Source organism: Falco rusticolus, chromosome 10 (assembly GCF_015220075.1).
Source record: "Falco rusticolus isolate bFalRus1 chromosome 10, bFalRus1.pri, whole genome shotgun sequence".
In the NCBI taxonomy this organism is placed as follows: domain Eukaryota; kingdom Metazoa; phylum Chordata; class Aves; order Falconiformes; family Falconidae; genus Falco; species Falco rusticolus.
The window spans coordinates 437,134-459,125 of record NC_051196.1 but is presented as its reverse complement, the minus strand read 5'-3'; the positions used below and the strand labels follow the sequence as shown (position 1 = coordinate 459,125).

The 21,992-nt window shown below is 43.3% G+C and overlaps 1 protein-coding gene across 1 annotated transcript in view; it reads right to left on the bottom strand.

Annotated features, from left to right (window-relative positions):
- Positions 1-12,096: 12,096 nt before the first annotated feature.
- PTPRJ (protein tyrosine phosphatase receptor type J) overlaps positions 12,097-21,992 on the bottom strand; it is a 28,419-nt gene continuing 18,523 nt past the window's right edge. The window contains exons 15-24 of the mRNA XM_037402590.1: positions 21,675-21,716; positions 20,825-20,833; positions 20,647-20,734; positions 19,438-19,528; positions 18,511-18,584; positions 18,223-18,357; positions 17,711-17,830; positions 16,783-16,943; positions 16,147-16,282; positions 12,097-15,391 (exon numbers count right to left, since the gene is read on the bottom strand). Of these exons, the coding sequence (XP_037258487.1) occupies positions 15,233-15,391; positions 16,147-16,282; positions 16,783-16,943; positions 17,711-17,830; positions 18,223-18,357; positions 18,511-18,584; positions 19,438-19,528; positions 20,647-20,734; positions 20,825-20,833; positions 21,675-21,716 (1,015 nt within the window). The 3' untranslated portion in view covers positions 12,097-15,232. The remainder of the gene's footprint in view (positions 15,392-16,146; positions 16,283-16,782; positions 16,944-17,710; positions 17,831-18,222; positions 18,358-18,510; positions 18,585-19,437; positions 19,529-20,646; positions 20,735-20,824; positions 20,834-21,674; positions 21,717-21,992) is intronic.

Below are 21,992 nucleotides of genomic sequence, written 5' to 3'. Positions count from 1 at the left end.
GCTGTGCTGGTATCCCATGCCACTGACAAGCACTGGGTTGATTTATTTTGTAAGTTGTGCACATTGCACTAGAAAACCAGTAAATACCTACGTTTTCTCCTCCTGTGTATCTGGAGTGTGGTCAAACTGCACAGAGAGCAGCTGATGCAGGATTTGGTTAATCATTCATTGTAAACTCTAGTTTCAGCATTTAAATGGAGAGCATTTTCTAAGCTGCTTTCTACACATATTTGAGGTGGGTTTGGCTCTAATTAATTTGGAACAGGGCAATGAGTTCAGAAATTTTCCTTTTCTCTCTCACATCCCTGTGTCCCACTTTACTTTTAAAGTGGTAAGGCCCATCTAGATTAAGATTCTAGGAGGAGAAGGGAGAGAGAAAAATATCTAGCTGAATTAGGGATGGCTGACAGGGGCTTTAATCATCACAATCATACGCTCAAAGCTTTTCAGAGACCGTAACACGAGTGGCCATGCAAATCAGTGAGTCATTGCAACAGCTGAACAGGAAAAACCCTACACACAAAAAGAAGAAAAAAAGCAGAGCTCTGCTTACCTGCCGAACCTGCTCACTGAGGAGTTTCCATAGTATGCTTCTGTTCTGCCTGGCTATAGCACATTTTTATTCTCTTTAGTGCATTTATCCTTAGGATGTCTTTGTGAAGTAGAACATTACTTGTGGGAAAGTTACATTACTTTCTTACTACTGGGAAAGCCCAGCAGCATGCAGGAAGCCTGTGATACTTCAAGAAACTGAAGCATATCTTCACTAGTTAGAGCTAAGGCTGTTAAAACTGCATTGGCTTCTTGGTAATTCGAGATCAAAAGCTGCTTCCCTCTTCCCCATCCCTTCTAGCACCTGGATATGCAACTGCATCTGTGTGCCTTTAGTGAGGGGGTTGTGTAATTTTAGCCTTTTAATAGCAGTCTTCTATTCTTGCATATCTTATGGGCTCAATATTTACATGTTTTTTCAATACTTTTTTTTTTTTATATATAGGTGACTTCAATGTTTAAAGAGAACATACTGATTTTGGGGGGACAGCTAGTCTATACTCAACCCTTCACACTTTGTGCACACATGACAGCAAGACACTTTCCATAGTTTTACCCTTTCTAGCAAGGAAAGATGAAAGCCCACATACAGGAAAAAACAGTAAAATAATCAGAACTCAGACTGTTTTTTCCCTCACCTCAAGCCTAAGCAGTCCCTGCTTGAGGGTACTGTCCTGTCAGCTCCAGAAACACGGAAAAATCCAAGTGCAATCCTAGGCAAAGAACTGCAATATGCACCAGAAAACATGCATCTGTCCTAGAGTGGAAAAATGCAGCCTGCAGTTAGTAACAAAAATATTTCCCTGTGTATTGCTTACACCTGCGAGAAGTAAGATACCCTCTTCAGAGTAGGCAGATTAGCAAGCATGACATCCAGTGCCCCCTGCTTTTAAGGGGGAAGGCAGTTTTGAAGCAGACAGAGCTTGGGAGAAGAGACAAGATTAAAGGAGTGGTGTTTCAGCAAGCCCTCATGTGAAGGGTGCAGGAGTGGTAGGAAAGGCTCAGTGCTCAGCTCCTGGTGGCTTCACACAATCCTACTCCAAGTGCAGCCCATGATGAGCAAAAGGAGCTCCGTCAAAGCTGGATTTTTGTGTCAGGGTAGCTGTACCAGCTACCTGTAATAAACATCTTCTGTGTATGGTGTTCTGTGATCTATCATGACAAATACCTAGCTTATTCATTAACACAGGAAAGGAGACCTTAAGTGATTCACAGTGGGAAATAAAAAAAAAAAGGCATGCTGCTCAGAACTCACTTTGATTCAGATGAAGCAACTTTGCAAGTCTAATAATGCAGCTTTTGGCCTTTGGTGTTGCTTACAGGAAAACTCATCAGATCTGCCAGGTTTGTTCAAAAAAAGGAAAGGAATGGGGTTTTATTTATATCCCACCCCCCACCTAAATCAGTTTGACACTGCAGCATAGAGTGGATGCCCTCTGGCTGGCAGCCTCATTACCATCTGTAATGAATGTAACATCTTAAAATATAAATAATTTGTGTTGTAATAGCAAATACAGTTTGGAAGGAGAAAGACATTTGGGGAAACTGGGATCAGAAAAGGCTACAGTGAGTCAACATGGGCCTCTGTTTCCATGGAATTACAAGCACAACCCTGCCCGCCTTAACTGCAATCAAACTGCCGCCCAAACCACTGGGATGACTCTCAGCACAGGAAATATTGCATCAGATTATCAAATAGGAAAGTCTAGTACTAAGCAAAGAGGGAGATCTCCCAGATGGGGAGCTTGCTGGACCAGGACCTGACAGGAAACGACTTTATTTTCCAGCTTAGTTGCCGATTTCTGTCCCACTCTAGGCAGAACCCCTAACTGTGAGGGGGAGGAAATCTGTATAAATAAATGAAAAAAAATAGCAAACAGCTGTTATTACCTTGTCACATCCTATTTTATATTTTTTGAAACAAACTTCACCCATGCTTCCTCTGCTGTGCTTGGACTAATTTATCATGCATTATGTATGTTGCTCTGTCTCAGTGTTTAATTATTGATGAACCCCTCCACCCTTGCCCCCTTTCCTCTTCCACTTGTGCCAGGATCCATCCAGCACAACTCAAGCCCTTCCTTGCCACCAGCTCTCAAGGGTGTGAGCCTGCAGCCTGGCCCAGCTCTGGGCATTGCTAACTTCTGCCAGAGAAACCAAACCCCTGCATGTTTGCCAGACAGCTTGGTTCAGACCTTCGGAAGGCACAGGAGCACTGTGTCAGATCAGGGGACTGATGCATGGAAATGTCAGCCCCTCTGTGGGCTCCCCAACAGCCCTCCTGTCCCTTGATGAGGTGCCGTGGGCTGGGGAGACCCCAGTGCACCCCATAAAAGTGTGGTGCAGCCCACATGCACCCCAGAACCCTGACGTGAGGCCCGACACAACCTCCCCTAGCCCCCAGAATGGCGGGCCCCGAGGAGCTGCCTCAGCACCTTCTCTTGCCCACCGCAGGGTGCGCCTGCCTTGGATGGCCCTAAGGTCGCTCTCACCTGCCATGGGACTCCTTGTTTCTCTCAGCAACATTTTCACTTCATTTCTATTTAGAGGGAAACATCTGAAGAAGGGAGACCCACCCGCTGGGTGACACAAGGGCTGGGCGCGCCTCAGGGCTGGCTGGCAGCTGCGGGGTGACAGCTCTTCTCTGCCGGCAGCGGGGGGTGGCTGCTGTGAGGAGAGCTGGCGGGGGCTGCCCCGTGCCGGCCACGGCCGGTTCCAGCCAGTTCCTGCCACAGCACGGCGCCCAGCCTCTCAGGCGAAGCTGTGGAGCCTCCGGGAGGAGGTACCGCGACCTGAGCGCAGCGCGCCCATGGTGAGGAGTGAGGGGGCAAGGTGTGAGGGGGAATAGTGTGACGGGAATGAGTGGAAGAGTGTGAGGAGGAAAAGTGTGAGGGGGAAAGTGAGAGGAAGAGTGTGAGGGGGCAAAGTGTGATGGCCAGCACTGCCGGGCCAGACGCAGGAGAGGGCTGAGGGCTGCTTGAGCCGCCAGAGGCACGATTGCCCTTCCCACTGCCCGGGCAGGCGTGAGGAGGAGGAGGAGGGAGGGCAGAAGGGATCATGGTAGACACAGCCCTGCCTGGCTGTAGGGATTGGGAGTGAAGGAGCAAAGCTGAGCCTGAGGAAAAGGGGACAGGGGTGTCTGTGTGTGCTTTAATTTGTCTTTGTTTCTTGCTATCCAAACTTATTTTAATTGGAAATACATTAATTTTCCCCAAGTCCATTTTGCCCATGATGGTAATTGATAGGTAGTCTGCCTGTCTGTATTTCGGCCCACGAGCTCTTTTATCTTACTTTCTCCCCTGTCCTGCTGGGGACGGGGCTGAGAGAGCAGCTGGGCAAGGGGCTCCAGCCAGCCAGAGTCAACTCACTGCATATTACTATTAATCAAACTATTAACTTTGCACTTGCTCTTTTCTCTCCTGTTAGCTTTATGATTGTCTGTTCACTATTTATTTGTCTTTAGATTTGCTGTACATGTTCTTGTGGGCAACATAGACTATTCCCCTGTGTGTTTTGCTCTCTCCAGGGTTTCTCCATGTCTCTGCGTTTCAAGGTACATACCCTCAGGGTGGCAGGCACATCTTTGCTTCCACAGTAGTAGCACCTTTGTGTTTAGTCCACTCTTTTTCAGGGCAGTCTTATCTATCAACCCATGCAATAAGGTATTATGTACAGCGCAGCAGCTTTTCCTGTAAGCCAGTAGTGTCTTAAAAGCTGTTCTCAGCTGCCAGTGCCAAACGAACCTTACTTTAACTCATGCTCAAAAAGGTCATGCATGGGAGCTATGAAGCCTTCCCTAGAAGAAAGCCTTTGATGCCAGCCTGGTCTGTCCGAGTCAGTTCCTCAGCATGCAAATCCATAGGCAATGCCAAGAGTAAGGAAAAGTAAGAAATTACTACTGCTTCTGTAATTTAAGTACCAGATACCATCGCTTGCATTTTATTCCAGCCCCCATTTCCAAACAGCCACAAATAGATTTGTGTTTAAAACCCCCAGCTTTCTCCTCCTTTTAGTGACGGTGATGTGCTGCAGTGTAGGAGAGGTGTAAATCTGTTGTTGCCACTGTTCTGCTGGCCCAGCATCCTCACCTGTGCTGTACTGCAATTTCAGTTAGCACAGAATGCCTCTGTCAGCATCACAGGCAAATGCATCAAGTATAATGTGCTTTTTTTTAACTTTAAAGTCTTCACCTCCAGCTTGCATAATATCACTGTCATGGTTTAACCCCAGCTGGTAACTAAGTACGATGCAGCCGCTACCTCACTCCTCTCTCACCCAGAGGGATGGGGAGGAGAATTGGAAAGGAATGTAAAACTCTAGGGTTGAGATAAGAATATTTTAATAATTGAAATAAAATAAAACAAACACAATAATAGTAACAGTTATAATGAAAAGGAGGGGAAGAGGAATGAAATGCAAAGGGAAGGGAGAAAAGAAAAAAGTCGATGCACAATACAATTGCTCACCGCTCACCACTCTCTGACTGATGCCCAACCAGTTCCTGGGCAGCAGTCCCCCAGCCCTGGCCAATTTCCCCCCCAGTTTACATACCGAGAATGATGTTCCATGGCACGCAGTACCCCTTTGGCTAATTCAGGTCAGCTGTCCTGGCTGTACTCCCTCCCAATTTCTTGTGCCTCTCTAGCCTTCTGGCTGGCAAGGCCTGAGAAACTTAAAAAAAGTCCTTGACTTAGTATAAACATTACCTAGCAACAACTGAAAACATCAGTGTGTTATCAACATTTCTCTCACACTAAATCCAAAACACAGTACTATACCAGCTACTAAGAAGAAAATTAACTCTATCCCAGCCTAAACCAGGCAAATTACTCAGCTGATCTCTTAATTTTCTACATGCAAAACCAAGCTCTTTGTTCTGAAACCACACGGCTTTCATCTGCTGCCAAAGGGGAATCCATCTAGCTGCTGTGACTTCCCCCTTTGAAATGAGTCCTCCCCACAACCGTTAGCAGCCAGCAGGCCTGTGGCCTCATTGGAAAGCCTACCTGGTTTTGGTTTACCAGCAGAGTAGGGAGGGCTGGAGACAGCAGGCTGCTCACAAACCCCTCCTTGCAGCTACAACAGTCAGCTTCCAGGGCAGGGGGATTTGCCCAGGTGTAGCAAGACCCTAATCACCACTGTGTTTTCTGTTTGCTTTCTGCCTTTGCTGTGAAGTTACTTAGGAGTAGTTGGCATTTCATTTAACCATATGAGTTATTTTGGGGTTTCCTATCCATTGCAGCCCTATTGTATCTCCTGGTTTCCTGTGCTGTGGCTCTGTTTGGTGCGGAAGGCCGTGGGCTGCTCTTGGGGACCAGCTGTGATGGGGAGACAGAGCCCTGCCAGCTCCTTTGCAAGGCTGGCAATGCACCACAGTGAAACACTGTGCTGTCCACTGTGACTTCATGGGCTAGTCCCTCAACTGCTTTTGCATAGCAAGAGCGAGATCAAAAATCCAGGCACATCCTCAGATGACTGGTTCACCCCAAATGTCTCTTTCCTCACCCACAGCCTTAAACATCAGCAAGTCCCCCTAGCCTGGCCACCCTCACACCTGCTGCCTGTGACTTTGTGCAGCTCCGACCCCCACCTTATGTTTCATTGTTGAGGTTATTTATTGCTGTAATTAGTCAGTTGATTCCCCCATATGTGAATACTGTGCCATCCTGAGACTGTCACTTCAAAGGACTTTTGTCAGATTTATCACCAATAATTAAACTGTCTCCACCCAAGCAGACTGTGCTTTTGATCAGGAATAGGCAGTTTGCTCCTGACTGTGGGCCAAGGAAAGCCATGATTTGATCACTGGCAGATGTCCTAGTGAGCAGGGGAAGCTCACTTTGTTATGCTTAGCAGCTCCTGTCTTTCAGTCATGGGAAATCATAATTTGCCTGTTAGCATGTAAGAATTTTCCTTATGCATCAGCAAAGTTGAAAGGCCATTGTCAGCTTGGAGCACGAAGCCTGCTCTATATGGAGGCTGGTGAGAAACTCCACACTAATCTTACCCTGCTGTTTGCCCGCTGGTTTCTGGTCCAGTCCCAGGTTATTAAGATGCAATTAGTTGCAATGAAATTATTCAACTATGTGGAAATGCTTTATTTTTCCCCTTCTCTGTTGTGTGAAATAAGAAGAAAAGGCACCGCAGCTTCACATCTGCAAACATTTGCAGCACATACCTGCAGCGAAACATGCAGGTTTTCCCCTCCACAGCCCCTTGGCTCCGGCGCAGCGAGAGTGCATTCTGCTTCCTCCAGCTCATGGGAAAGCGATTCAGCCCCACAATGCAGCTGCTGGCAAAGATGTCAATTTGTTTTGCCGGTCCTTTTTGTGGTATTTCATAGCTGATTTGGTGTCTGTGTTAATGATACCAACATTCATTGTCCAGGCTTTGAATCGCCCATAAACCCCTCTGATTTTATTCCGACACCACCCACTTTACTGAAAGGAACTACTTCTGAACAAAACCACAAAAAATGCCTTCAAATGTCTCCTAAAAATTTTGTATCTAAGAAGTCCAGAAAATGGTAGACAATTGTAGATGCTGTCTATTAGAGTGACCATGGTCATCACACTGCTGTTTTGTGCCTTGTTCAGCTGCTGGTTATATTTATCTCCTGCATCTGGTTGTATCGACTGCAAATTCTCATCAGGAGATGAACCTTCCCTCCTCAGCAGCTCTGTCCTCAGTCCAGAAAGCAGCCAGCTTGACTCCTCCAGAACCATCCTGCCTTCGCCAAAATAAACTAAATAGCAAAGTCCTTTAAAGTTGAAATGTTTGCTGATTGAAAGCCCAATCCAAGGAAAAATTGTGGTGTGGTGTTTTCTCCAAGTGCAGAGAGAGCAGCCTCTGCAGACGGTGGTGCTGCTGGTTGTGTTTTCACATAGATTCTGGCTTTACCTAGTAAAAGCACTTACAACATATTGATCACTTTATGTAATAAATTGCAACTATAATAATATTTCATCTGGAACCAACTGACCGTGTTCTACAGAATAATACTTCCACATACCTCTAATATCATTTAAAGCCAGTGACCTTGAAAGAGTCTTAAGGCCCTGGTTTGGTAATAACATTTTGGCTTCCTCAGACTGACTTTTAAAATTTCAGCCTACCCAGCCATGCATGCTTACATGGCATTGGAATAACATAAGAGGAAAAAAAATATTTTAAAAGATATTTAACTTGTGTCTGTGAAATGGAAAGTCGAGTACCTAAATACACATAATGGATGGCTCAGTGCAACACTCTTCAGGAAAAAGCACATACTTTCCACAGCTGCTTAGAATAAGGCACTAACAAACCTATAAATCGCATAAGAGAATACCGTGGAAAAAAGTACGTGTCCTATACATGATATGTGTTGACCTACTTCAATATCAAAATCTACATATAGGAGAGCTGTCAGTGTTCGGGTAATTAGTCTTCAGTTCTAGATGACTCAGGTTACCATCTGCAGAAAGTTTAAGCAGCTGTTACTGATTGACATCCATATATATTCAGATTCCCTATTCTCTGTACCACTGTTTTCTAACTGGGTGCTTAATTTTGCTCAAAAAAATCAGCTTGGTTTGCCAAAGCTCTATGCAAGCTGTTTGCTCTGTGTATGCCTTCACTCCCTCTCTCCTCTGACCAAGGGTTGTCGAGCAGAGATAAGGGCATGCTCCACATGTGAGTGAAACTGGTGCTTTCTTTGCATTTCTCAGTATTTCAGTCCCCTTGACTACAAAACACATTTTAGAGAAACAAAATTGGAATATATTCTTAAATCCTGATTGAAACAGTCAACCATTCATCTTTACTTTAAATTGCTTTTAAAAAATGTCCAAATTGTGAAGAAATAAAATGGAAAGCAATTCCCAAGAAAGATTTTTTTTCAGTTAATGTGGAACTGTTCAGATCTTTGTTTGGAAGCATTTTTTAAAGGCAATGCTTTCTGAAACCCTAAAAAGTTCATTCTCAAAATACCAAATGGCAATATCAAGTGTCTTAACAGAAATAGTGTCACTGGTACTAATGTGCTGGCAGTGAGCTTGACAAATAAAAATATTGATGGTCTCACTTTGAAATCTATTGGCTGCCATTTCAGTCATATTTTAGGACATCATCAGGTGGAAGAAAACCAATCCAATAGCTTTAGACATGACTTATTATTAAATTACAATGGTTTTAAAGGTTTGATTGATCCTGATTGTCCAGAAATTTTTCTCAGCAATTCGGTAACTGGACTCCAGAGCTCAGCCTTCCTCCAGCATGTGCCAACCTGCCCTGCCAGTGCCAGCGCTGGGAACATCGATCTGGCCTGGAGACAATAGCTGAGAGCAGTTCAGCTCAGTCAGACCCTGCACAGAGCAGATCTTCCATGGGACCGGTGCTGATATACAAGCATGGGAAGTTTGGAGTTGAGGTGTTACTTCTAGTTTTGATTTATTCCTCATTCATTGCAAGCAGCCGAGTAGGTGTAGACACACTTTCCAGTAGATTTAGGGCATTTGCTGAAGGTCCCTCACACACTCATCTCCATTATAGCTGTGCTCGTGAAAAATCGCGTGCTTTGCATTGAAATCTTTCTGTATTTCAGGCTGGAGAAGGAAGAAGCCAAAGTAACTCACCAGATGTTGCCAGATGCTTTAAAAGGTGCATTTAAAACCTCCCTAAAGACTTGTAAAAAAAGGTGCGGAAGAAACTTCGTTAGTGTTACACACACATACACAGATTCATTAACTGAAATAGCCTTTTTACTGTTTTTTATGTTGAGCAGTATGAGTAAGGACGTCTTGCTGTCTTTATTGATGTATCTGCACTGCGTTCGGCAATCCTATAAATCCATCACTGCTGAGAAAAGCTGTGGAGCAGACAAACTGGGAAACGACCGCACAGCCGACAATACTGAATAACCAGCTTCAGGCTGGTCCAAGCCAGTCCTCACCTTGGACTACATGCACCATCAGAAAACACCTAGCAATGCTCAGGTGTTAAAAGCCAAGGATTATTTGGCATTGTCAGGCTATTGCTGAACTTAAGAGCTTTTTCAAAAAGTTACCTGATCAGGTATACAACACTCCACAGGTGAGCATGAGGTACCTAGCACCTGTGGAGCAGGCAGACAGCCTTAAACGGGCATGGTGACCTGGGTGGCATTGACGTGAGCCAGGGCTGGAGGGGACAGGCTTTGTACCCATAGCGTGGGGAGAAGAAAGGTGAAACAGCACATGGGGTGGTGGGAGGTTATCAGAGTCTGGGAAGGAAGTGAAAAAGCGAGCACCCTCGCAGGAAAAGCGTTCCCTGGAAAGAACAGAGGTATCATGTGCCATCTGGAGGCTTACAGCAGAAATGAACAGGCTGTATTTCCTTTCTGGAGAGACAGCGATCACCTTTTAGGTAGGCACATATCTTAATCAAGAACAGATGTTAGATCAGCCTTTACCAAAGAGCCTGTTTTCCTTCTGATAGTACATTCCCAGCACTAGAAGCACCACATCAGAAAACTGCCAACTAAAAAACCAAAACAAATGAGTCTAAGAAGTATCTTAAGGGAATACCAGTTGCCTTGCCCATCCTGCCCTGCACAGAAACAAGGGCAGAGTCACAGCACAGTGTGCAAGGAGTGCTTTTGTCCTTAGCACACTGAGCACACAGCTTTTGTGTCCCTAGCAGTTTTCTTGTAAGCATTATTAATACACTAGGGGTGTCTATGAAACACTAGCATTACATCCAGAACATTGTTCCACACAAGCTGGCTTTTCCCTAGTCACTTGGAAAGTTGACGGTAAAACATGAGTTAAAGTAACTCATTTTGGATCAAACTAGGCTACCTTTTCTTGGTGTGAGGGGCTGATTTGCTAGGTTTGCTTCTGGCTGTCAGGAGATGATGTCTGTTAACAAAAATGGAACCATTTAAAGCCAGAGTTTTCAGTGACACGAGGTCTTATGGGAAGAGCTGAAAGGGCCTCCCTGAAGCAGTGCCACAGTAACTGGGAAAAGGAAGCACAGTAACTTCCCTGGTGGGTGTGAGGAGAACACTGTACCTACCTGCCTCAGAAACAAACTGTTGATCCTTGCTTGCCCCTCATTCTGCCCCTGGACGAAAGTGATTGCATCTGCATTTCTTAATTAACTTTTACTCAGAACACCCAGGAACTGTTAACACCTAGCATCTTTGCCATAGCTAAGAGACTTTTTCTTTTTTGCTTGAAAAAAGCAAAGTGTGTGAAGTTTTCAGGTGTTTTTCCCTTCCAAGCTCCCATTTCTGTCCCTCTTCTGCAAGAACATCCACATCTGTTCATCTCCAAAATCCATTTGCTGCCTGATAGCACCCAGCCAGGAAGGGCATGCAAGGGAGCAGTATTCCAGACTACATACCATTTATCAAGCAAAGAACAGGACAGGAAGATTACATCCTTTCCTGTCTGAACTCCACCTTTTTATTCTCAAAGTCAGTAAACCTAATACATGGCACCACCAGGTACAGAATGAGACTTCCAGATACACAGGATCTGTTCTGCCCACCCCAACAGACTAACACTCCATATGACATCCAGAACACTTGGCTTTACTGAAGTTCTAATATTTCAAATCTGATTTAAGGAAAACAAAAAAGTGAGGGATTTTGCTCCCTAAAAGTGTCCCCGAGGCTGATTGGCCCTGGTAGTGGTGGTCACCTGCTGCAGGTCCTACGCTGGGAAGTTCCTTGTCACAGCTTCTCTTCTGCAGAAAGTCTCATGCAGCGCACTCTAACAACCATCATGTGGCTGGCACGTTCTCCCACTGGAAGATGATGAGACAATCACGCTTTGCTCTTCCCCTCTCACCATGTGGTTGTTTCAGAAAACGCACCAGAGTTATGATGGAGGATCATAAGATTTTACAGTAAGTGTCAGCACCCCGTGATAAATTGCAGAGCTATTGAGTGCCAGTATCACCCTCCAGGCATGTGATCCTCCTTGGGAGTGATTCAGATGGCAACCAGGAATGGAAACCAAGAATTTTAGAAGACACAAGATTTATATGGTAATTTTATATCCATCTGCAGTCAGGTAATCTGTAATCAAGAAGCCAGCTATAACACAACATTACCAAGATATTTCTGCACCCGCTTCTGTCATCACCCCCTGACAACAGGACACCTCTTTCAAGGGATGAAAAAGCCATCACTCTTGGTTTTGTGGAAGTAAAGGAGTCCTAGAAACACTGGTCCTCCCTCAAGGCTGTTTCAGTTAGCGGAAATCTTTTGACTGACCTTGGATGAAGTTATTGTTCCTTTAACCGGTACCAAGCTCTTCATTTAGAGAGACCACCAACTGCCAGAACACAACAGCATCAGGCCCTGTTCCACCAGGCAAGGCTCAATGACAGATTAACACCCTCGCAGGGAGCCCTAGTGACCGTAATACGTACCCAACTCATGTGCCACCCTACAGGATGGGAGCCCACTCTCCTTACCCATTATAAAGCTCCTCAAATTAAATGGGTATTCTAGAAAATTAATTTTATTCAAAAGGAACTGAGAAGAAAACCCCAAGAAAGGAAACACAAGTCAGAAAGTGCTCTAGGATGATGCTTTTTAATTGTTATTTTTATATCTTTAAAAACAAATGAAACCATTAAAACCATTATAGACATGTGCTGAAATTTCCTGTACAACAAATATGAAAACAATTAAGATTTATACATAATTTCAAGATATTCAGCAGTCACTTATTTGACACACATCAACTTTTCCCTTCTTAAGCAGGCCCCAAATGGAAAGAAAGAATTGAACAGAAATGCAGATGTAGTTGCCACACAGTGGAGCTTTCAGCCTGAAAAGCAGGTATCTTTACATAAGCAACAGCAAGAGAAAACATTGGCCAAAGAGACAGACCTCAGCGACTGTAACACACAGAACATCAGAAGGCAGTGAAAAAAGTATTTGCAGGAACTCACATCATCTTGACCAAGACAGATCAACAAGGTAGTAGAGCATTGCCTTTAATCCTCCTCTTCCTGCAGAGATATTCTATGAGGCATGTTCTACTTCCTCTCATCAATACTACGGCCAACTTTGTGTTTACCACATTTTAAGCCTTACCAACTTTTTCCACCTATACCTGCTATCAGCAGGTCATTTCCTTCCAACTTCTGTCTCTTCTCACAATGGGTCAGATTTGGGAATACACGTGTATTAAAAACAGATACTCATTAGATGGCAACACAAGGGAGAATTTGGCACCTGCTTCCAACATCAAAACAACAGGACAGATAGGTTTGCTTTCTCTAACAGTATCTGGGCAGTGACCAGGCAGAAACACATACCATTATAAGCTCGTTTTCTGATGTTCTGCTGCAATACAATGCAAACGTGATCTAGCATAGAAGATTAGTCTCCCTCTCTTCTGTGCTATACAAAACAAGGGCCTTCTGAAGCAAGAGAGCATTCAGCACCCTAAGGCAGCAAGTTCTTGGGAGACCTGCCGTAATCAATACTGTCTCTGCGCTCTGCACAGATGTGCAGTAATTGAAAGCTTAAGAGAGAAAAATATAACATGACTAAGGGGCAGACTTTCTTCCCTCCCAGTTCCTTTGGAATGGTTCTGTTTGGTCCAAGTGGTTTATCTTTGTCATCTGACAGCAGCTTAGAAAGAATGCCAGGTGAGAGATCCACTACGTGGAATGCCAGTTTGGATGGAGTTAGGCAGGATCATTAACCTCGTGGGGTTTTTTGGGATTTTTTTTATGTGTGTGGGGTTTTTTTTTGTTTTTTTCTTTTTAAGTATTTCAGAGAAAGAAAAAAAATATTCAAGAACCCAGAAGTGGCTGCTACAAAAAACCCCAAAAAACACTCCCCAAAACCCTGAAAGCTGAAGCACACTGTGGTTTGTCCTCCAGTTTTGTTCACACATTGCACACCACAATTTCACTCCAGGTTGTAAAAAATTCCACGGTATACCTGTAAAGTTACAGCTGTGCACCAGGAATTGCTACATTTTCCTTCAGCTGACAGTGGACTCTGAGGTCGCCAGGTTCCACTGTACTGTCACATACACTCCTAGCATCTGTAGCTTCTTCTGACAACTCTGCTATAACAAACAAAAACCCAAAACAACACAAAACAAAGCAGCAGAATACCAGGGACTCTGGTTATTAAACCTTCATAAGACTTTCACCACTTTATAGCTATTCTATAGCATTATTCATAAACTTTGTATTCCTCTGCAATGCAACCAGTGCAATGATCCAAAGACCAAAAACTACACCCCCCCACCCCCCACCCCCACCTAATTAAAATTAAGAAGTCCTTCATTGGTAATGCCTTCATAAGTCTAGCAGTTATGTACCAGCAAAATAATTCCAATCTGATCCTTGACTTGTAAAATCAGCAGCTAGGGGGTTTCTGCTTGTTTGTTCCATTTTTAAAAGGACCAGTTAAAACAACAGCAGCAGTATATTGCAGGTAATTATAAAACCATTACATTAGGTCAATGAGATGCAGGCAGGTAAGATGCGTCTCAGTTTTGAATGGCTAAAACAACTGAGAAATTGGTCTTTACAGGAGAATTTTGTGCAATTTGTTCTGGTAGAAACAGTAAAGCCTGTCAATCTGGGAGTGCTTGGACACATGGAACCTTCGTTTCGACATTTTCACAGATTTATATATTTGAGAAAAAACAACAACAATGATAAAAAGACACCAACCTGAGTAAAACTCTATTAGAATAGAGTGATCATTATTCAGTAAATTATATATTGCACCTTTAAATAAATCATTATAAATTGTATAAAAACAGGAATATCAGCCAGGAACAGGGAGAAGCTATTCTGTCCTTCATACACACCCACACATACCCGCACACACATTCACATACTCACTTGCTCAGTTTTTTTTTACTATAGTTAAAGCTTGGAGTGACAGACCACACTCCTTTTGCTCTAGCAGAGGCACCGAAACATTAAGGCAGGGGCTATTTGTGGTGAAATGCAAAAACAAAGCTCACCTCCAAACTTCTGGAGAGTCCTGCCAACAGTGCAACTACAGTTAAGTTTGACATAAGCCTTATTTAAAAATCTGTGTTCTCATTAGGAGTTTCAGTACAAAAATAGAATCTCTGCTGGTTTTTTTCTAGAGTAGCAACTGGAAAAGGCACAATTTCCAAATATAAATGTCCATTTGAAGGAGCTGTTTGTACTCCTTTTTTAAATAAACAGGAACACAGAAAAAAAAAAACCCAAAACTCACAGAGGCACATATCTATTAGCTAAGTAATCAGATACAGTAGATAAAATATGTTCCTGAAACTTATAATTAAATATATTAAAACAGCCCACAAGCCTGGTGTCTGTAAATAAAATCATATAAAATTGTAATAAAAAGCTTGTGTTATTATTTTAATATTAAATACTAGCTCACCGTTCATACTGCAAATGCTATTTTCACTTATCAGTACTGTTAAATTCCCAAGAAAAAGCAAGATTCTTCTGTTAACTTTAAATAGTTTTGCTTGGTTTGTTTTTTGTTTTGTTTTTCTTTTATATCAATCTGCAGCTCCTGACAGAATTGGTTTTCCTTCCGCAGATCACATCGTCAAATGCAGACAGAACTGGAGAAGCCAGACACTCCACACAATCCTGGAAAACTTGAGCAGAACATCTCCCTTTCCTATGTGCAGGTAACGCCTCCTGGAGACATGGCATTCCTTCCAGGCTATGCGTGGTAGCCATTTGCCTTCCCGAAGCCTGGCCCAGGTGTGAAATTCTCATAGATTGCCATTGCTGTCATGTTTTGGTAAATAAGATCTGTTTTCTTGTCTTTCTGGGATTTAATAATATCCATAACACACTGGTTTAGGAAGACGTACTGGTCCTGATGAAAGAAAGAGAGGGTAATACATTTCTAGAAAATAACTCAATTTTGGAAGTAATTCTGCTCCTGAATACAGATTCTGGGGTTCGGATGCACTGCGCTGAATGCTATCGGGGAGTATATTTTAGAAGTTGTACGTATAGTTCATGGGAAACAGGACTGGAAAGGACCTCATGACATCATCTGATCAACCCTCCGTAAAGAACTAGGATCAAGTTTTCCGTCATGCCTAACTCCCTCTTAAAAGACCTTCATGATGGACAGTTTACAGCCTTTTTCAGATCAGCTTGAGTTAATCCACACACCTGTCCAGACTGATGTCATAATTTCAACAGGAACATGGGTGTTCCTGCAGAACAGAACTGAGACGACTTGACTGAAGATAATTCTGGCTCACAGCTGTAAGGATAAAACTATAAAACTCACATGGGTGAAAGAAGCTGCAAAAAAGCCCCCCAAAACCAAAACAAACCAACTTTTTCAGGATTTGATTCTTTCCAGCTGCAAATGCCACTCCTACGAAGTACTCTGTAAAGAGATTGCTTGGATGTACTATGGCCCCTGGCTGCAACTACTTTCGTGGGAAGAGATGAGGCAGGAAGGAGGGAAGATAAATAAATATCAAATAAAAAGCAATTTCAGATTGCTTCTTAGTATCTAATCTTCCTATAATTTTGAAGTACACCTTGAGCCTACCCTTCCTGGATTATTACGCATATTGGAAAAACATGCTGCTGGACGAAAGACAGCCTTACCTCAGTTTGCACCATTAAAGGTCGGTGCATGCGAAGATCATACACCACTCCATAGACATCCACAGTGTTCTCCATTTCAATCTGCTGAATCAGGCGGTCAATGGCAATGAATGTTCCTGTCCTCCCAACACCAGCACTGCAGTGACATGGGGAAAGCTATTTACTGCTTTCTCTCAACCACCTGCTCACCAGTGGCCTGCCAAAACACCAGTGAGTCTAGCAAAATGCTTTCTCTTATTGCAGTGGCACGGGTACTAAAAGCCTCTGCAGCCCAGTGGGTGGTTCTTACTACCACCAACAGGGAGGGAGGACATGCTTTTGGGCTTCCCAGTCTTGCACTGGCACAAGGTTACCTGTAAAAGTACTGGAAAAGGCAGCTTCTTGAGCTAAGTTTTCCAGGCTAGGACACAGGGTCTATTCTAATGAAATTTTGTGTCATGTACTTTGCTACCTATATAGCATTGCTACCCTTCTGAGGCATGGGGCAAAGGTTTTAATTTGGCAGGATGATTAGCCCATGGCCTTAAGCAAAGAGACTTACTTTTTTTTTTTCTTTTTCTAAATCACATTGAAAAGAATTGTTTTTAAAAAAGCCAGAAGATAAAAATGTGTCTAACACAAATATGTTCTTCCTACCTGCAGTGCACCAGAGTAGGAGAGTCGATTGGATTTTGACTGCTGTACTCATGAACAAGGTGTCTGAAGTTGATGAGAAGGTCTGTTGTCTCCGGCACTCCATGATCTGGCCAGGAGGTGAAATGGAACTGGCGCACCGTGTGGCTCTCTGGCGTGTTAGACTAGGGGAATACACATCAGGGGAAAAACAAACAAACAAATAAAGAAACCGGCTCCAGAGGAGCAACAGTAGGGCTTCCAGACATATGTACTGGGCAAAGCTCAGCTTCACTAGGTGCCTGTTACAAACCGTGCAGTAATTTGATCAATGATATTTCAGTTTCCCTCCTCCTGCTCTGGTAGAGAATACTTCGAAATAATTTCCTTTTACTTTTCACTTTACTCCAAGATCATCTCTGCTGCATTTCATTTGCTGACAGAAACAGCTAATTGTTCAGTCTAGCAGACAGGACAAGTATCTGCGTAAGCAGAAGTTCTGCGTAAGGTGCGAGTCTCAGAGAAACACCAGCTCAGGACCACTGACAGGGCAACCAGCAATTCCCATTAGCAGGCCAGATTTTGCTGGCAGACCCCTTTATGCCACAGGGAGGCTCTTACTGACAACTCACTCCCACCACTGGATATGTTGCTAAAACAGCTGTGAGAAGCCAGGGCTTCCAAACATACACACAAGTACCACAGGAATCTCGTCGTCAGCGAATAGTGTGAAAGATTTTAAATCAGACTTCTGGCAGAAAGCAGTCCAATATGCTCCAAGCCTCAAATAAAAATAAACAACTTTTATCCTTCTCCCTCAGATAACTCTGAATTTCATTAAGTTTTAGTGAAATTATTATATATTATCACATCAGTGTTGCTTAACATGTGAAGTCATAGTGATGCAATAAATCACTTCTACAGATACACTAACAACTGGGGGGGGACTCACCTTTTCTACAGTGAAGTCCCTTATTGTCCATTCTGGAAGGACAACCTCCGAGACCATTGTCACAGTAATGTCACCGTAGCTCTTGGATTGTTTGTCTGGCCAGTATTGCTCACATTTGGTCTAAGAAGAGAGTTGCAAGATGAGGCACATCATACACAGCAGCTGACTCTAGTTTTAAGTAACACCCCACCTGAAGCAGGGCTAGAAAGCACGTCGCCCTTCCCAACAGCCCATTCCTGGGCAGAAGCTCTACCAAAACCATTCCTCAGGGAGAAGAACCCACCCTTAAAGGCAGCAATTCCACAACCCTCCTGAGATTATCTTTTCTAGTAGTCAGCAGATATAAAATGGGGAAAAGCTAAAAAAATGGGGCTTACTTAATTTAGAAAACAGTCTTCCAGTAAGTGGATGGTTTTTAAAAGAAAGAAGGTCTCCAGCCTACTAGGGTAACACCAAAATTAGAAGAGACGCAACAGTCTTCAAGAGATGGTTCAGTTTTAATAGAAACATACCCGGGCTTGTTCAACACATTTTGTCAACATCACAATAGAGTAAATATTCTTTTCCCAAATCATGCGCCAGAAGTCTTCTATAGTACTGGGTAAAGGGCCCTGTGCGGCAATAAAGGCCTTCTTTGAGTTATAGCCCTAAGACAAAAAGCCCAAAATAAATATATATATACACACACGCACACATGCATTAATGAGACAAAAAGCCAATTTTAAACATCATCATGAGCTGTTAAGCCTACATCATAAAAACACGCATTATATTTCATTTCAACTAATGAAGCAACTTACAGGCATATAGTTTGCATTAATATAATCGTCAGTTGCAGAGTTTTGATCTGAAAGTTTCACACGAGAAATATCATCTGCAGAAAGAAAAAAGGAAAAGAAAATGAGGAATTTCAGAACCTGAACCTTTCAGCAAAATACTGCTCATCTAACACATGATTTCTAAATAAAAGGTGTTTTATAACAGTGTGCATTTTAAGAATAAGAATATAACTTCAGTGATCACAAATAGCAGCAGTTTAGAACTTTTGTAATGAAAGCCTTCAGAAAACCGAGTTGTTAGGATAAAGACTCAGAATACTGAACAGATATTTTATTTTTAAAAAAATATGGTATGTTTTTGCATAGATATGTATTTTTAATCCAACAAGAAATTTACTATAGTTTTAACTACTAGAGAAAAATGTAATTTGTCTCCTGCTGCCACCGCAGCTGTTTTTCCTCCAAAGCACCCATAAGTACCCGTCACTGTTTGCCTTCCAACTCCTCCTTACATGCTGCTGCGCTGGGGTGCCCACAGCCAGCTTGGCCGGGTGCGGAACTCGGGTTCAGTGGCACGGCTGCCCAGCTGGGCCACAGCTCTGCGCATCTGTGTGGCCACAGCAGCTCTTACCCTCTTGGGTTTGCCGCCTGGGCTGCAAGTTTCTCACGAACAGAAAATTACAATTATTTAATTAAGGAAAAGCTCTTTAAGGAGCTTCCTTGAGGGAAGCTTGGGAAATTTAGGGAACATTCTTGAGGGAAAACTCCTGAGGTTTGCTTCTACAGTGATTTTGGGAACGCAGCAGCCCAAATTCATTCATTTGGCAATTAATGACATTAGCCCCTCTTTGAAACCTCTGGTTACTATTGAAGCCAGGTTAACTGAACCCAAGTGTTTTCATGTAAAAACTTGACCAGTAGAAGATGCAAAACCGAAGAGTAACTCACATGGTAGGACATTGTTGTATCTGTTTTTTCCCCTGTTCTCGGCAAGTTCAGCAGCAAATTTGGGCTGATGAACACCAGCAGACTTGAGTTCCTACAATAAAAGAGGGCCTTACCAGCACATGGTCCTGGTCTGGGAACCAGACACAACTGAAACAGACAAATGCTCCAAACACCTTCGGCCTTTGCTGTAACAGCAGGCACATTGAACTGGGATAAATGACAGAAAGAATCATCTTTTTACATAGCAGGAGCGTGACTGCGGCAGAGCAGACGGAGAAGGGATGAATAAGGAATGCAGGCACAGCAGCATGTTTAAAACCCAGAGGGGGGTTGTAAAGCCCAGAACCAGTTTTGCAGAAATAGACAACATGGACATCAATGACACTGACAGCAAGGGTGCACCCGTTCTGACCCCTGGGCAGCGACCTCCCTCGCATAAGCTCTGCATCACAGGGAGGAAGGGAGCAAGTACATCATGAAAGGACAGAAGGAAGCACAATCTCAGAGGAAGGCAAGGCAGAGCACAAGCCTGAAAAATGCAATCAAAGGGACAGAATTTCATCTGGAAAGAAGAAGAAAGTCAGTTAATAGCTTCAAGGAGATGAAAAAAATTGAGATTTTTTAACAGCAGACATGGCAACACAGAATCCTTACTGACACTTGATTTGCGTTTTGTACCCTGCTAACAGCTAAGCTTTAGCACATTTCACAGAAAACCATTTATGGTCCCTAAGCTAATCACAATTGCTGTTCCTCTGACTGCTCCGTCCAGCTATGCACAGGTGTGGTTTGCAAATCACACCTACACACTGAAGAAATCAGTGCTGTTAGCAAGAGACCTGTCTTGCTGTGTAGAAAAACAAAAGATAAAAAAACCCCAAAGTGCAGAGAAGTGAAATAGCTCTCCTGAGGCTGACTCTATAGTGCAACTCAGGCAAGGACTGAGGAGACGCTGCCTCTGACGAGAGCTCTGCCCAGCAGGCCATGCTGTAAGCTCACAGGGTGAGAGAATAGTTCAGGATGTGAAGTATTTATCATGCACTTTGGAGCTGAATCCGAGAAGGGAAGGCTACACACGCGGCGTAATAATCTCTGTTATAAAGATCCCTTCCCTCCCACTCCAGTCAGCCTCCTGTATGCTCCGTAGGAAAGCTAATTTGCCTTTCCAAAAACATTTGTCATGAAGCTCTCTCCACTGAGGGCACATACCTCATACTCTTCAGCAAAACCACAGTTGGAGTCAGCTTGCTGCTTCTTAAAGTAGGACTCGAAGTTCTCCACTTTAATGATTTTTGATCTGAAATGAGAAAAGCCATGTACTGGTAACTGAGATTACGTAAATAAACCATGAATTCAGTTAATGTGTTAGAAAGTATGCTTTACTTACTTCTTGATTCTTCAAGGGAGGGTGGGGGGGAAGAAAAAAAGGCTGATTAGACACATGCAGCTTATTTTTCACTATGTGAATCTAAGAATGAAAGCACGACTGTTAGTAGCAGCTACAAAACCGTGCATTTACAGGGGACAGGTTACCAAGCACAGGATTTAACTGATCTGTTAAACCAAGGTGAGAATAGCGCATCCTTCAGGAGAAGGGTATCACAGATGCCATCAGTCAGCTGCTTCTGCACTCCCCTCAGACTTGCCTCATTCCCTGGTGCATTTTATGTAAACTATCAAAGTCTGCACAGGTGGGACTTCATGGGCTGCTCTGGCCAAGACTTCCCACCAGCACAAAAATTCGATAATGTGATTCAATTGCACTGTCTGTGACTTCCAATATATTGTGGTTACCCTCCCACGGCAAAGCTTGTACAGTATCAGGATTGTCCGAGTTCATGGCTCAGCACAAAGTAATCATAAAGCAAAGGAAAATCCAGGACACAGTGCAGAACTGTGCCTATGTGCACTTTATCAACAATTTGGATTGTTCCCTCGATGTGCACGGAAGCCCACGTTTCATTCAAACATCCTCTTTTTTCAAAACTCCGTGGAGCATCTGTGCGTCTAATAACAACTCACAAAGTGAGCGCTCCAAATCCCTGCGGCAGCTCAAGAAGTGTCAATCAATGTCATTAAATAATTAGTCAGCAGGCTAGAGTCTTTAAATTCCACGAGGAATTAATATTGAAAAATTCTATATAAAACTGCACAGAAAACCAGGATCAGGGTTCACATTAAGTTTTGCAAATATCACTTGAGCTCAGAAAACAATGTGTGAAAGGATATGGACTTACTTAATGGGAGAAAAGGACACTTCAGTATTTCTTTTATCTTTCCTATATGGTGAAAGAAAACAACACAATACACAGCAGAATTTAGTGGGATGCATATTAAATTTGTGACAACAGCTATTTCCTGTGCAAAACAATTTCTTTTAAAGCATCTTATCCTGTGCAAAAAAACCCTTCTCAGGCAAACCCTACACCTGAAGCGAGAACAAAATACTCCATTCTTCATTCAGTGGTGCTGTGCAATGGGACCGTTTCTTTCTGTCAGACCCAGAGTACAACACCTGGACACAAAGCATATGGTTTGGTGGAACAAGCACATCC